At 40.4% G+C, this 15,413-nt stretch overlaps 1 protein-coding gene and 1 long non-coding RNA gene across 4 annotated transcripts; both read left to right on the top strand.

Annotated features, from left to right (window-relative positions):
- Nucleotides 1-1,974: 1,974 nt before the first annotated feature.
- On the top strand, nt 1,975-2,902 carry LOC139434394 (uncharacterized). The gene is made up of 3 exons (XR_011643742.1): nt 1,975-2,211; nt 2,599-2,659; nt 2,772-2,902. It is a non-coding gene; the product is annotated as an uncharacterized lncRNA (long non-coding RNA).
- A 2,175-nt stretch (nt 2,903-5,077) lies between these two features.
- On the top strand, nt 5,078-12,252 carry LOC117452888 (uncharacterized). 3 transcript variants are annotated; one of them, XM_034091697.2, is made up of 3 exons: nt 5,078-5,210; nt 6,380-6,467; nt 11,133-12,252. In XM_034091697.2, exon 3 carries the CDS (start codon nt 11,146-11,148, stop codon nt 12,178-12,180), a length of 1,035 nt encoding a protein of 344 aa, XP_033947588.2. In that variant the 5' UTR covers nt 5,078-5,210; nt 6,380-6,467; nt 11,133-11,145; the 3' UTR covers nt 12,181-12,252. The 3 variants fall into 3 exon arrangements, with proteins under 3 accessions (XP_033947588.2, XP_071060357.1, XP_033947585.2); XM_071204256.1 differs by lacking the exon at nt 6,380-6,467; XM_034091694.2 differs by lacking the exons at nt 5,078-5,210; nt 6,380-6,467 and adding an exon at nt 10,801-10,884.
- Nucleotides 12,253-15,413: the final 3,161 nt, after the last annotated feature.

Consider the following 15,413-nt stretch of genomic DNA (forward strand, 5'->3'; position numbering starts at 1 on the left):
GATTAATTGTTTAATTAATCGACAGATTAATCGATTATCAAATTAGTCGTTTGTTGCAGCCCTATACTATACTTAAATAATCTGTGGAGTCTCAGCTTTAATCGGATATATTGTATGTGCAGTTTCGATATGTGTATCTTTATTTTGAATTCTGTGCTAAAGTGCGTTAGCATTTTAGAAAAAATGAAAAAAACCACACGTCCCTGCGGTGTGAATATCGCGCATGCGCATATCGCGGTTATCGCCATGACACGGTATATCGTTTTGTTTGATTGCAAATGCTCCGGAGGGACATTTATTCACAAATAACCCTCTCTGGAAAATCCTAAATTGTGGAATAGTTTGGCCATTAAAATGCTTTTTGATTCGATTTCTAGCGAGAAGTGTATATTGTACTTTTAGAATCCACGTCCAGTCGATGTGTAGGATCTACAGTATAGTTTGATAGATAGTACGAAGATGATTTGAGGTCTTGCCAGGATAACGTGTATGCAGCTTCCATGTAAAGTTAGCGTGGGTGAAAACTACGGTGGCCCTGAAGTGCAAGACACCACAGCATTTCAGAAAACACTACAGCATTTCAGAAAACACCACAGCATTTCACAAAACACTACAGCATTTCAGAAAACACCACAGCATTTCACAAAACACCACAGCATTTCACAAAACACTACAGCATTTCACAAAACACTACAGCATTTCACAAAACACCACAGCATTTCAGAAAACACCACAGCATTTCAGAAAACACTACAGCATTTCAGAAAACACCACAGCATTTCAGAAAACGCCGCAGCATTTCAGAAAACACCGCAGCATTTCAGAAAACACCACAGCATTTCAGAAAACGCCGCAGCATTTCAGAAAACACCGCAGCATTTCACAAAACACTACAGCATTTCAGAAAACACTACAGCATTTCACAAAACACTACAGCATTTCAGAAAACACCACAGCATTTCAGAAAACACCACAGCATTTCACATTGGACGGAAAGGGTATTCCTTTAGGGAGAACACTTCTTGTTTGTGATTGGACAGAGCCAGCCAGAGAAGCACTGCTGTGATTGGTTGTTTTTGCTGCCAGTCAAGAAATGACGCTTCGTGATTGGTCAACACCCGACAGCGAAATATGTCCCAACCATGGTCACACAACGTATGGTCCCAACACATCAGCCGTTAGCACACACTCAGATCTCACAGCTCCTCATATCTGTTCAGAAACTGGACAAAAGTTAAACATGTACAAACCACAGACTGTCTATGTCATGGTGAATACAGTCGCTGCTTTATTTATGTCTGTATGACGTTGTTGTGAGTGTGTACGGAGCAGCTACAGGTTAGTTTAGCCTGATGGATCCGATTCAGAAAACACGCATTTTAAAAGCTTTTCGCCTGCCGTCTTGTCTGCAGACTTGTCAAAGCGTTAATTCATGGTTTTTACTAACTGTTATCAGTATGTAGTTACTTCGGCATCACTTTGAAACGTGTATTACAATTAAATCACGGTCAAATATGTTCATTTTGTTGTAGGATTTACATGGAGATAGGCCCCATCCCCTCTCCAGCGCCTCTTGTTTGAATGACAGCAGCAGTGACAGGAGCAAACACAGCTGAGAGCCGCGGTGAAACTCGAGCAGCCGCGGTGAAACTCGAGCAGCCGCGGTGAAATGAGAGCGATGTGAATATTGGGTAGTCTACCATAGTATTTACATGGAGATAAGCCCCTTAAAAACCATGAGTTAATAAAGCATTAATTCTGTATTTACTCCTGTCATTCGAACAAGACGCTGGAGAGGGGGCGGGCCGTATCTCCATGTAAATCCTATCGGAATCGGATCCATCAGGCTAAACTAACCTGTAGCTGCTCCGTCCACGCTCACAACAACGTCATACAGACATAAATAAAGCAGCGACTGTATTCACCATGACATAGACAGTCTGTGGTTTGTACATGTTTAACTTTTGTCCAGTTTCTGAACAGATATGAGGAGCTGTGAGCTCTGAGTGTGTGCTAACAGCTAACAGCTGATGTGTTGGGCCAGAGCCATTTAATAGAAGAGTTACGACATCTCCGTTCACTCCAATGGACCACTTTTTTACAGCAATGGCGGATCGTGGAGCCTCTCAATCGTTCCCCGGAAGTTAGCGCCAAGGCTGGCAGAGCTGTGGAGTTGCAGCATAATACACCGTTCGTGACGGACTTTTAAAGGTAAGAAGAAGTTTAAAGATGTATATTGCGGATATTATCAGTACATCTGATTCAAATGAACATGTGTATTAAAGGATGTCAGTGGATTATCCCTAAATTAGTAGATTTAGGGAACGTTTACAGATAACAGATTAAGGTAGCATACCGAAGCAAGTTAGCAACACACGTTGAACAGCCTTTTAATTGTAAATTCCGTTCTCTCTGTCATTTCGTCCAACATGTTGAATTAGAGAAGAGGGGCCTCTAAACGGGATTGTATGCGGGGGTGGAGGGAGTTAAATATTAGATAAATATAACTTTGGTGCGTGTAAGAGTGAGTGTTTTTAGCAGAGCCATATTGTGTCCTTGTGATTATGTTGATTATTACCTGTCTGTATAATGTTGCAGCTCAGCTGATTCTGGATTGATGGCAAAGGGAGAGGGATTTAAGTGAGAGTGAAAACACAAGGTACGTTTAATACTACTGTTTTATATAAGTAAACACGTTATCTCCCCAAGGCAATAGGTGTGCTATATAGGTGTGTATAACCCTTTCTCCTGTCTGTTGCTCCCTCTCTCAGCACAAGAACCAGAGGGGGGTTCAATGGAGCCTGAATACCTGCACTGAGACCCTCACCCTGCACCCTGAGTCTCAACTCTGTGTTTTTCAAGCCTTTCCCTGTTTTTTTGTATTAAACAAAACATTAAGCTCTCCCAATGGTGTGATTTTCGTTTTGTGAAAAAGTGCAAATGCAGTGTTTGTATATAAATCACATATTTTGTTGCTGTTGGTCGTGAAATTAATCCTGCTGACTTGAGCCAGCCATTTTTTCCTCCGCTCTGTGTCAGTGGGGAAGCCGTACATTCGTACTCCTTTCTCTGAGCGATTTGAGCATCCCCAGGCAGCACAGCAAACCATGGTGGCGACTAGGAGGCAGCACAGCAAACCAGGACAACACGGAGGAAAAGGCACCGACAAACTGCATGATATGCTCTTCTATGTTTATTGAATTCCATGTATTTGCAATGGATGTTCCTAAAGCAACACATTTAACATCATCATCATCATATCCTGTCGGTCTCCTGTCCTTTCTGAAAGCCATAAAGACGACATTAGTCATTTAGATAACTTCAGTCCTCAATTACCATGGGATTACTGAAACTACCATGGATTTAATAAAATTGTAGAAATGAATCCAATCTGAATTTTAAAGCATTACTTTAGATCCCCTCCCTCTAAATGTATCAATAAACATTAGCAAGTGATGCTCCTGACTACCATACAAGTTTAAGATGATAATATTGATTTGAAAGAATTCAAAGCTATAAATAAACAGCAACAGGCTCTTTAACCAAGGCACTGTTAGTAACATGTAAACTAGTTGTTCACACTAATCCTAATAGTATCACTTAATATTAGCAAATTCGATTTTATTTTTGAAAGCATATTGATGTAAATACATACACATATCGATTTGTTGTATAAATATTGCGAATCAAAAACTTTATTCACTAATAATTACCAAAAATCGTAGTTCTATCTCCTGTTATCAATGCATTCACATTGCCCGCCATGAACTTCCGGGGAACGATCCCTCGTCTACATGAACCACGTGACGATAACCGTTTTTGGACTTCCGGTGTCGTAACTCTTCTATTAAATAGCTCTGTGTTGGGCTAATCACAAGCGTCATTTCTTGACTGGCAGCAAAAACAACCAATCACAGCAGTGCTTCTCTGGCTGGCTCTGTCCAATCACAAAGGAATACCCTTTCCGTCCAATGTGAAATGCTGTGGTGTTTTCTGAAATGCTGTGGTGTTTTCTGAAATGCTGTAGTGTTTTGTGAAATGCTGTGGTGTTTTCTGAAATGCTGTAGTGTTTTCTGAAATGCTGTAGTGTTTTCTGAAATGCTGTAGTGTTTTGTGAAATGCTGTGGTGTTTTCTGAAATGCTGTAGTGTTTTCTGAAATGCTGTAGTGTTTTCTGAAATGCTGTAGTGTTTTCTGAAATGCTGTGGTGTTTTCTGAAATGCTGTGGTGTTTTCTGAAATGCTGTAGTGTTTTCTGAAATGCTGTGGTGTTTTGTGAAATGCTGTAGTGTTTTGTGAAATGCTGTGGTGTTTTCTGAAATGCTGTGGTGTTTTCTGAAATGCTGTGGTGTCTTGCACTTCAGGGCCACCGTAGACAACAGTTTTTCCGGTCTCGAAGTTTTCATAATAAAACCGGATGTATTCCCCTCACTGTCAAATGATTACACAGTGATATCTGCATTACTCATCCACTGAAAAACATCAGTTTATCTTTGTTAATTACACAATATTGATTGGTTTGAATTGTGTACAATGCTCTTGTGTTTTTAACCTTCGATTCAGAGAAACACATCGTTTTTTCTGAGTTTAACACTACAGAGTTTCCGAAGACACTACACTACCTAGAATCCCCAGCTATCATTTGGGACTACAACATCCCCCTTGCTTTACAAACCCCGTGATTAGTCCTCAAGCCATGTGATTGGATGTTGGAGTGGCAGTTCGACAAGGTTACGCCGAGTGTCAACAGCTCTTTGAAATGGAACCACGACAGACTATCCAAAACTGGAATTGGACGGTTCCAGCCAAGCGCCCCCCCCCCCCCCCCCCCAGAACTACACATGCTGGCTATTGTGTGTTTCGTAACATGTTCTATGCACTGGAAAAAGGTTTTCGAGCTGTACTCCATCCAATTTATAATTCTCCTTTCATTCAATTTAACATTATTTGTTTTATTTTTTCAAATAATAATTTGTTTTTCAATATATTTTTTGAATGAAAATATTTTTAATTCAGAGCTCAACTAAGAAATATCCGTTTTGACGAATATACAATTTTAAGGTTACGCATAGGCCCGCACATGCGCATTAAACAGAAAGCTATAAAACAGGACCGTCTTCACACAACCCAGGCCGCCCAGGAAGAGAGCCATTTCTCAGCACGACAGATCTTTTCCTGCACCGGAGAGACAGAGAGCAACCATTACATTGTGGTAAGTGAAAACAACAATTTAATTATGCTGCTGTATTTCGTAGCATACTGTTATTTCCATGCTATATATTTTGCCATTTCTCTGCAAACGTACTTGGTAACATTATTTGATGTCGAGGTTGGTAAATGTTAAACTTTAGTTTAGTTTAACATTACACTTGCTAACATTACGTAATGTCCACGTTGGTAAGTCTTAAACTTAGTTTAGTTTAACTTTACACTTGGTAACAATACGTGATGTCGACGTTGGTAAATGTTACATAAATTAACTCATTTTATCCGTAACTTATGTTACAGCGGTAACGTTAATTAGCTAGCTAGCAAGCAGCTAGCATACCACCATGTTATTAGCTGGCTACCTAGCATACCATGCGTCCCGGCCCGCATGGTGGTTCTAATTCAACTTCAAGTTTTATTTTTCCGTGCTATATATTTTTGCCATTTCTCTGCAAACGTACTTGGTAACATTATTTGATGTCGACATTGGTAAATGTTAAACTTATTTTAGTTTAACGTTACACTTGCTAACATTACGTGATGTCCATGTTGGTAAGTCTTAAACTTAGTTTAGTTTAACTATACACTTGGACTTGGTAACAATATGTGATGTCAACGTTGGTAAATGTTACATAAATTAACTCATTTTATCCGTGACTTATTGTACAGTGGTAACGTTAATTAGCTAGTTATTAGCTAGCAAGCAGCTAGCATACCACCATGCGGGCCGGGCCGGGACCGCATGGTGGTATGCTAGCTGCTTGCTAGCTAATAACTAGCTAATAACTAGCTAATTAACGTTACCACTGTACAATAAGTCACGTTCTAATTCAACTTCAAGTTTTATTTTTCAACCTCGCTTTTTGGACCTGCAGTGCATGTTTTTATCTTTTGGCATGTTGAGAGATTTTTTGTTTTGTTAATTTGTAATGTAATGTCAATTTGACCAACAAGATATGAAATTTCCAATCGAAAAACACTGTTAAGTTAACCTTACTATAGGTGTGTACAATCGTAGATAAAAATATAGCTAGATGAACGCACACAAAGGTCTTCAACAACTATATTGATTGCATTAAAGTTAAATCATATTCTGCCATTGATTTGAGCATTTATATTGGTGATGTTTTTGAAGACTATGAGTTAATCTCTCTTTTTTTCTCCCTCTTTCAGACTCCTCTCACTCCTATCTAGGATATTGATTTCCTCGAGTGGAAACATCTATATCTTCAGCCTCAACCCTCTCATCGCTGCTGTTACGGTTGGACATACAGTAGAAACTTTTTGGGGATTTTTGCTTTTTTGGGGATTTCATTTTTCAATGGTGGGGGGGGGGGGAGTTATTGGTTATTTGATGGATGTGGAGATGCAAGGACTGTGGCTATTCATGTACCAGAAGGTCTGAACTGCTAAAACATTATAGACTAGATCATCAACATTATGGAAGGCACCATGCTTATCCCTGCCTATATGAAAACTGCCCATTTTCATGTAAAACATGGAATGCACTACTGAAGCATCTTTGTACACAACACCCTTCTCAGCAATCCTCAAGAGCAGATATCTCACATTTTAAGTGCCATCTTTGTGACGAAAATCAACTTACTACTGAAACAGACTTTTTTCACCACATTGGCCAACATTTGAAAAATAATGAATTAGTTCCTTGTATTTATGTTGATTGTTTATATCAAACCAACATATATGGAAGTTTCCACACTCATAAATGGAGAAAACACAAAGTGTGTACAGTTAGAGATTTAAAACCTGGAATAGTTCACAGATCACTCTTCAATCCTTCTGCTTTGGATTCAGTTAACAGTGACACTGAGTTAAATGAGGATTTACAATTTGAAGAACCAACTTTTGAAGAACCTAGAGATTTGAGAAAAGATGTTGAGCTAAAATTAGCCTCAGTTTTACTGAAATTGGAACATAGCTACCTGGTGTCAAGTGCAGCTGTAAATATACTCCTTGAGGAACTGCAATATCTCATAGGGACTGTGTCTGTGCCGGTCACTCAGGAGACTATCACTCAGTTTTTTGTGGATCATAACTGTCGGGTAGATGAATCACTTGTCCAAGAGTTAGCGACAGAACTCTGTACCTCACATCCTATTCAACTTGTTATTGGAAAAGAAGGCCCATTATCTACTGCATGGAGGCGCAACAAATATTATAGAAGTAAGTTCTGTGTAGTGGAACCAGTAGAATATGTAATTGACCGAAAGAACAGAAGGTCTTTTCAATATATTCCTGTACTAAAAACGTTGCAGCAGGTTTTGAATTGTGAGACTATCCTCAGCAATGCAGTTAATTTAAAGGAGAAACTTCAATCAGTGTCAAGTGAGAGGCAGGTATACAGATGTCTCTGGGATGGTGCGAACTTTAAAGAAAACAGTCTTTTATCAAATGAGTGTGCAGTTTCATTAATTCTGTACATAGATGATTTTGAGGTTTGTAATCCCCTTGGGACTTCACGCAAAATACATAAAATCTGTGCCATATACTGGATTTTAGGCAATCTTCCACCTGGTTCACACTCTTCATTGTCATCAATCTACTTGGCTGCATTGATCAAAAGTGATGATGTAAAGTTGTATGGATACAAGGCAGTTCTTGAACCTTTGATTAAAGGGAAATGGAAACACTTTTCAAACTGCTTTCCATGCGACAATATTACCATTAGGAAATGTATTTATCTAGTCTATTTCCAATGTAAACGATCGAGATACGCGAATTTACTTTTTGAAATACGTGCCTAATGACCATGGGCGCTTCCATTGCTCCGGGACTTTTCCAGTGACGTCACTGACTGGCTTCCTGGGCCAAAGCTCAATAACAAACAACATGGCGTGCAATGCACCAGTAGTTTACATTACAAGAAAACGGTCGTCGTCAGGAGTTTATTGTATTGCCCCAGGCTGCACAAATGGATTTTATACAAAGAAGGAAGAAGTACATTTCCATAGGCTGCCACTAAAGGATGAGAAGCTGCTCAAAGTCCAGTCTGGATGCCTGGTTCAATACAAAACATTGGATTTGAAGCCAGGATCTGTTCCCACAATATTCGATTTCTCAACGTATGCAGTCGGGAACACCGACCGTCCCAGCACGTCGGCCGCGCAAGACAATGACAGTGTCAACAAACGTGAAGTTTGAGCCACCAAACGAGTTGCTTCAGCTGCCGAGAGAGAGGTAAATATTGCAGCGCTACCAGATTACTAGCTCACACATGTATTTACTGACACAGTGTGACCTTATTAATTAACGCAATCGCGTCCAAACTAAATGGTAGCTATTATTATGACGCACAATAGAGAATTGGGGGTGTTCTATAGCTCAACTAATTAAACTGGCATACACACGCTCATCTGTCGAAAACAGCCCTAAAAAGGCTAGTATTGCTATCAATGGATGGTATTGCAGGACCCAGAGCGCACGGAGCACAGAGCGGACAGCAGATAACGGAATTGCAGTTGTATTGCTTATAGATTATCAGAACATTTCAAAGGGGACACAGCCCCATTGGATATTAACCTATGGATTAACTACATCATCGTTTTTATCGTTGTAATGCCATTGAAAACCAGTTTAGACCAGACAATGAGGAAGGTAAGCCGTTAGCCTGGCGTATGTTAGTACCTAGCGCCACTTGTTTTGATGTACGTTTTTGTGGATGACCTCGCGAGTTTGTATCTTTCAGTGTTGAGGTGGGCACCGTTAGATTCTGTGTCTCCTTGCGATCACAAACGATGTGTTGGATGTGCGGCTAGGATAAGTAATAAGGGAGCTAGGAGTGATTTTCGGTGCAGTAATAGGTTAGCATTTTCGCTCGGGGCTAATTCAGAGGCTCACTGTTAGCATTGTGTTTTTTTTATTTTTTTATTCCGGATCGTATGCCACTCTATTCGACCGAATCGGTTCATAAGCATAGGCCATGGGATGCCTGGTAACTGTAGATGCTTCCACATCAATGTCATCTCCCGACGAATAGTCAAATTCATCGTTCAAAACGTCGATCTCATTGCAAAATTCCTCCATCGCTGCCATATCTGCTACGTTGTGTTAACTTCTGGTGGAGCGAAAACACAGCCAGTGACGTCACCATTTGGGACTCCCCTAATGGCGGCGGCCTGGTCCCGGAATTCCCCACCCGGCTGGCGGATAATTAATTTTCTTTTGGCGAGTAATATCATATACAATAAATATTACGATCAATATCCATTGTAAAATGAATAAACTACCGGAATATTATAACTGTAATTGGTGTTTCCTTTCCCCTTTAATGACATCATTATTTTAGAGCAACATGGAATATTTGTGGCCAAGTTAGGAAAATGTGTAAAGGGAACAGTGCAATGTGTTGTTGCTGACAACCTAGGTGCTCATAGTCTTGCTGGTTTTGTGGAGAGTTTTTCGAGTGCTTATGTTTGTAGGTTTTGTACAGCTCGGAAATTAGATTTTCAAACGAGTGACGTAGGAAGTGGAGCATTCTCTTTGAGGACAGAGGAGGGTCACGCAAGACATCTTAAAACACTTGAGGAAGAATCATTGGCCAATTGTTTTGGTGTTAAGAGGAGGTGTGTTTTGTCGGAAAAACTTGCTCATTTTAATGTCACAACTGGCTTTCCTCCAGACATCGTTCATGATCTATTTGAAGGAATTGTTCCTCGTGAAATAGCTCTTTGTCTCTCTGTGTTCACCTCGAAGAAGTACTTTACTTTGGAATTTTTGAATGACTCTATAAAAACTTTCCCCTTCAAGTGGACAGATAAAACAAACTGTCCCCATCCTGTGCCTCTTACCTATGCAACAAGGAGAACAGTTGGTGGCAATTCTCACGAGAATTGGAGTTTGATCAGGTTTTTGCCGCTCCTCCTGGGACAGAAAGTGCCTGCTGATGAACCTGCCTGGAATCTCCTCACTGACTTGAAGGACATAGTTGACCTTGTTGTCACACCGGTGCACACTGACGAAACGATAGCTTATTTGAATTTCAAAATCTCTGAGCATAGAGTACGGTTTAAGGAGGTTTTCCCAGACTCCAACTTGCTTCCTAAGCATCACTTCTTGGAACACTACCCACAGCTAATCTATCAGTTTGGTCCTCTAGTTTCTCTCTGGACTTTAAGATTTGAAGCCAAGCATAGCTTTTTTAAGAGAGTTGTACGACACACTAGCTGCTTTAAAAACTTGTTGTTGTCCTTGGCAGAGAGACACCAGTTATCCATGGCACACCAGCTCTACTCATGTAGCTTTCCTAAGCCTCTACTGGAAGTGAAACAGTTCTCAACTGTTAGCATTGACGTCCTGAAAGATGATATTGCACAGGCTGTCAAACACAAGAACCCAAATGTGAAGGAAGTTTCTTTGGCCGAAAATGTCATCTATAACGGATTTAACTACAGACTTGGAATGATCCTTGCTCGTGGATCAATCAGAGGGATGCCTGCATTCACGGAAATCATCCAGATGGTGGTTCTCAAAAAGGAATTGGTCTTCATTGTTCGGAAACTAAGTTCTTGGTACATGGAACACTACAGAGCCTATCAACTCGAAATCGAAGGAGATTGAAGTTTTTGAGGCATCTCAACTGACCGATCCTTACCCCCTGGCAGACTACACAGTTGGGGCCATGCGGCTTATTACACTTAAGCGATATATTCAAGGTTAAGGTTAGCATAAAGTAATATCTGTTTGGGGTGGGTCAGAAGCAAAGTGGATGTGATGAATTATGCAGGTTAATTTTGTTTTCATTGTAATTAACATGAATGATCATATCATTTAAATTCAACAAAGCTAATGTTGCACGTAAAACTATTTGTTCATAGCACACAATCATTAGTCAACCATGAAAAAAGCACATCTCTAATATCTTTCTCTCTCTCCAAACCCCACCCTGCTTTCTTTCCCTCCCACTCAGAGGATCTCCAAACATGGCGGGCGTCACGCGGCTCCTGGTGATTTTAGAAGAGGACAGTCGCATCAAGCTGGAGCTTCCTAATGGCATCCCCTCCTCGGTTGACGAAGTCATCCAAGAAATAACGAATTTCTGTGGTCTAACTAATGAAATACGGCTTCAATACAAAGACGCTGATTTCGGCACTTGGGTTAACTTAACTTCAACTTCAGAACTCAAGGATCTTGCCACTTTGAAAGTTATTAATGTAGTACCCAGTGTGACTTTATTCTTAGAGCCAGTGGAATACTCTGTGGATAAGGCTAATTTTCAACGCCAAGATGATTCCAGTATGTCTTCATCTGCATGCTCGGGTGACACATTACCCGTAAGCAGCCCTTCTTCGGACACCTACAGAAAGGAGCAGTGGCCCAAGGTGTTCCTCATCCCTACTTTCTCTCATTCAACAGAAACACAACTTAGGGATGGAAATGCAGAGTACCAGAGAAACCAGGTTAGACTCACTCCCAGCTCTAAAATGCTTTCCAACATACTGGAAACGCTCGCTGACAAAGTCTATTCATACAAATCCTATCCTAGCGATGCAGACTTCAGTGAAGTGGCAGAGGCACTCACACAGACACACCCCTGTATGAAAGAACCTGGGTCCTTCAACCACAGTTACGGATGGAAACAGAGACTCAAGACGAAGATGTACAACTATCGCACATACCTGAAATCACACAGTTCATCATCTGACGAGCTGACTGTGAATACTCTGAAAAGAAAGTTGCTGACGGATGCCCACCCAGCAAAGAACATAAAGAAACCTAGGCGAGCTGACTCTAACCATTACCCATCTCTGCCTTTCAACGAGACAACAGAGTCCATGGAGCAAGAGAGAGTGGCCCTCTTGTCTGAGGTAAAGAAAAGGAACAATGTCCAAACAATAAGACAGAAGATGGCTCGGACGTTCGCATTTCGGAGGCAAGAAATTGTCGACAAGAAAACATCTTTGCACGAAATGATCGAGAGATGGCCAGCACTCTTCGAAGTTCAAGAGGTACACTAACTTTACTCATAGTATGTATGTATATGCAGTGTGAGAAAAAGTTTTTAGAGAGTACTTGTCCATGGACAAGTGAGTTTGGCAATTTACTTGTCCGAATAAATGTTTCACTTGTCCAGAATTGACACAAATTGGGGCCACTGGAATCTTCTTCTTCGTCATCGTATTTTTTACTTTTTCCCACGGTTTTTACAACACCGCTAATGTAAGTGAGCGGTAAGATTTTACTGCATCACACATAGGGTTGGGTATCGTTTGGATTTTAACGATTCCGGTTCTGCTTTTCGATTCCGGTTATTTTTGTTTCTCGATTCCGGTTCTTTGAGAGGGTAAAAATAAGTCCCATGACAAACTGGGATACAAATATATTTATGAAAACATTAAGTCAAATCTGTATTCCTATTTACAAATCACTTTATACTGTTTAATTTCTTACGGTTATTGAATACAATTATATAAAAAATAATCTCTGCATTGTTTAGTTAGTTCCAAGTGGTGCAGTTTGAGAATGTACAAACTCTGCAGCTAGACTACTAACGAATACCAAAAGGAGAGAACACATTAGTCCTGTCTTAGCTACTCTACACTGGCTTCCTGTAACTTTTAGAATTGATTTTAAGGTGCTTCTCCTCATATACAAAGCTCTAAATGGACAAGGACCCAGCTACATTGCTGACTCTCTAATGAACTACACACCTGCCAGAAAACTGCGATCATCAGATGCAGGTCTATTAGAGGTCACCAGAAAGAGTCATAAGAAATCGGTGATGCAGCCTTTGTAAACTACGCCCCAAAACTGTGGAACACGTTACCGAACAATATTAGGGAAGCCAATACATTAGGCATTTTTAAAAGGCTCTCTTTACCAAAGCATTTGACTGATTTTACACTATTATACTGCACTATTCTCTGTGATTGACATTGCACTATTTCTTTATGTTTTATTCCCCATGTTTTTATTTTTAATTATTTTATCCCACTTTATGCTTTGCTCTTGCTGCTTGTTTTACACAGATTTGAGGTCTTATTTTTTACTGATGTAAAGCACTTTGAACTGCAATCCCCTGTATGAAAGGTGCTATACAAATAAAGTTATTATTATTATTATTATTATATTTATAGCCTATCCTAGCGCTTTTCTACAACTCAAAGATACTTGCACGCTTACACATGTCCTGCAATACACATGCTGGCAGCTGCCCAGCTGCTCACTGTTTGTAAAAGTTAATAAATAGTATAAATAGCATTTCAATAATGTACTTTCTATACCCTGCTTCATAAACAATACTGACATCCTGCTCCTCCGAGTCTGGGGTCCGGGGATGTGAGGACAGCACGAGGACAGACAGGGAGGCTGCTTCACTTCATAAAGGAAATGGTGGTCAATATTAACAACACAGGAGCTAAAACGCTTAACCTTCATTACGTGTTAGAGAAAGAACATAAGAAAGTTTGACAAAGATGAGGCTGTTAAACAGGCAGCGGATCCGCTGTGTGTAGAAAGAGAGAGACGCTGAGCTGCACCGTGCAGCGATCAGCTGATACGGAGCATAGAGTGAGAGAGCTGTGGTCTGCGGGGCTCGGCCTCGCCTCCTGTCCTCACAACTCTTATTAATCCCGGGACCGGACAATTGTTATTTGTTCCTACTCGGAACCGAGTTTTGCTTCCCAACCCTGCCACTGTGCTACACTTCCCGCCCCGCCCCCGTCTAACTGTACAGAAAGCGGCGAGATGCATTTCCTTATGAATCGACAAGCAGAACCGAAACTAACATTTCTAAACGAACAATGGCGGACACGGACAATTTGCGAATGAGTTCTGCCTTTTGTAAACTGAATTTATCAATAATTTGTCAATACATCGGGGCAAAAAACGTCACTTGTCCGCCGGACAAGTCAATTGAAAGATCTACTTGTCCGATATTGTAAATAACACGTCCCGGACGGTGGGACGTGTACTTTTTCGCACACTGATATGTGTGTGTAATCAAATATACGTAAAGCTAAATCACATGCTTTTGCATGAGGCACATATCCTTGGTCTGTTTTTGATATATATACCTATACTACCTATATTCCCTAGGTGAATGAAGAATTCATCAGAGTAACCACAATACCCCTTGAAGCAAGGTTCATGCAGAAACTTGACGAGAAGTGCAGTGAACTAATTCAAGTCGTCAGAAAGAAGGGTGGAGCTATCCGGGAGAAGACAAAGCTCCTGCCATTTGTGGAAACGGTATGTACAGATGTTTTTTACTTTACTGCTCACTTACATATATGCCTCAATAACAATAGATATATCTTTCAATACATAATCAATTATCTATAGCATTGGTCACTGATCCGACACAGCAACCTTTTAGCCAGAGGTTTCATAGACTTGGCACATTCATTCTTCATGTTCATCTACATGTTTAGACATTCATTTTGGCGTAATGGGAATTCTTGGCTGTTTTTTCATGCCCTTAATATGGTTGACACACTAATTGACTGATATTGTAATCATTATTTTATCGACTGATATGAAAGTGTCCAGCCCTACCTTCACGCCAAACTATGCTCTTTTTTCATGTCTCTACTGTCTAAATGCATCCTTACTCATTTATCACCTAAAGCTCATTCCCATGCATTCATTCCTACATACACTAGCTCTCAATCCCACATTAACAAACCGTGGCACACTCGCACTGATTGAATGGACGAACTGAACAATTAACATTAATTATTGTGACTGTCTTCATGCAGGATACTGACACCACTACAAAGAGGGAGATTGCTCTCAAATGTCTCATCCTCAACATGGGAGAATCGGTGGAGGACCTGATCAAAGAATTCCTGGTGAGGCAAGATTACTGTTGAGGTGTTAAAATTCCACTTTATATGATGTGTGTTACATTTTACATAACATTTTAGTTATTTAGCAGGTGCTCTTATCCAGAGTGACTAACAACAAGTGTAATAGGAGTCAAATTCAAATGTCACCAACACAGCGAGTAACCAATAGGCAGTCCTAGTAGTGTTTAAAGACGTGCTCAGACAATAGCTACAGACAAGAGCCAAAGCTATGCATCACAATACAATTCCTTCTTACAGCCAATTATGGCCTTCCAGGACGTCCACGATATGTCTTAACAGTTAGGCTATTCATCTGGGGGGAAACCCGAGCTATATTGATTTCAGTTCTTTTTTCCTAAATTATTTTCCAGGTGTCGGAGAAGGATGAGGCTGGACAAATT

Source organism: Pseudochaenichthys georgianus, chromosome 9 (assembly GCF_902827115.2).
Source record: "Pseudochaenichthys georgianus chromosome 9, fPseGeo1.2, whole genome shotgun sequence".
Classification (NCBI taxonomy): Eukaryota; Metazoa; Chordata; class Actinopteri; order Perciformes; family Channichthyidae; genus Pseudochaenichthys; species Pseudochaenichthys georgianus.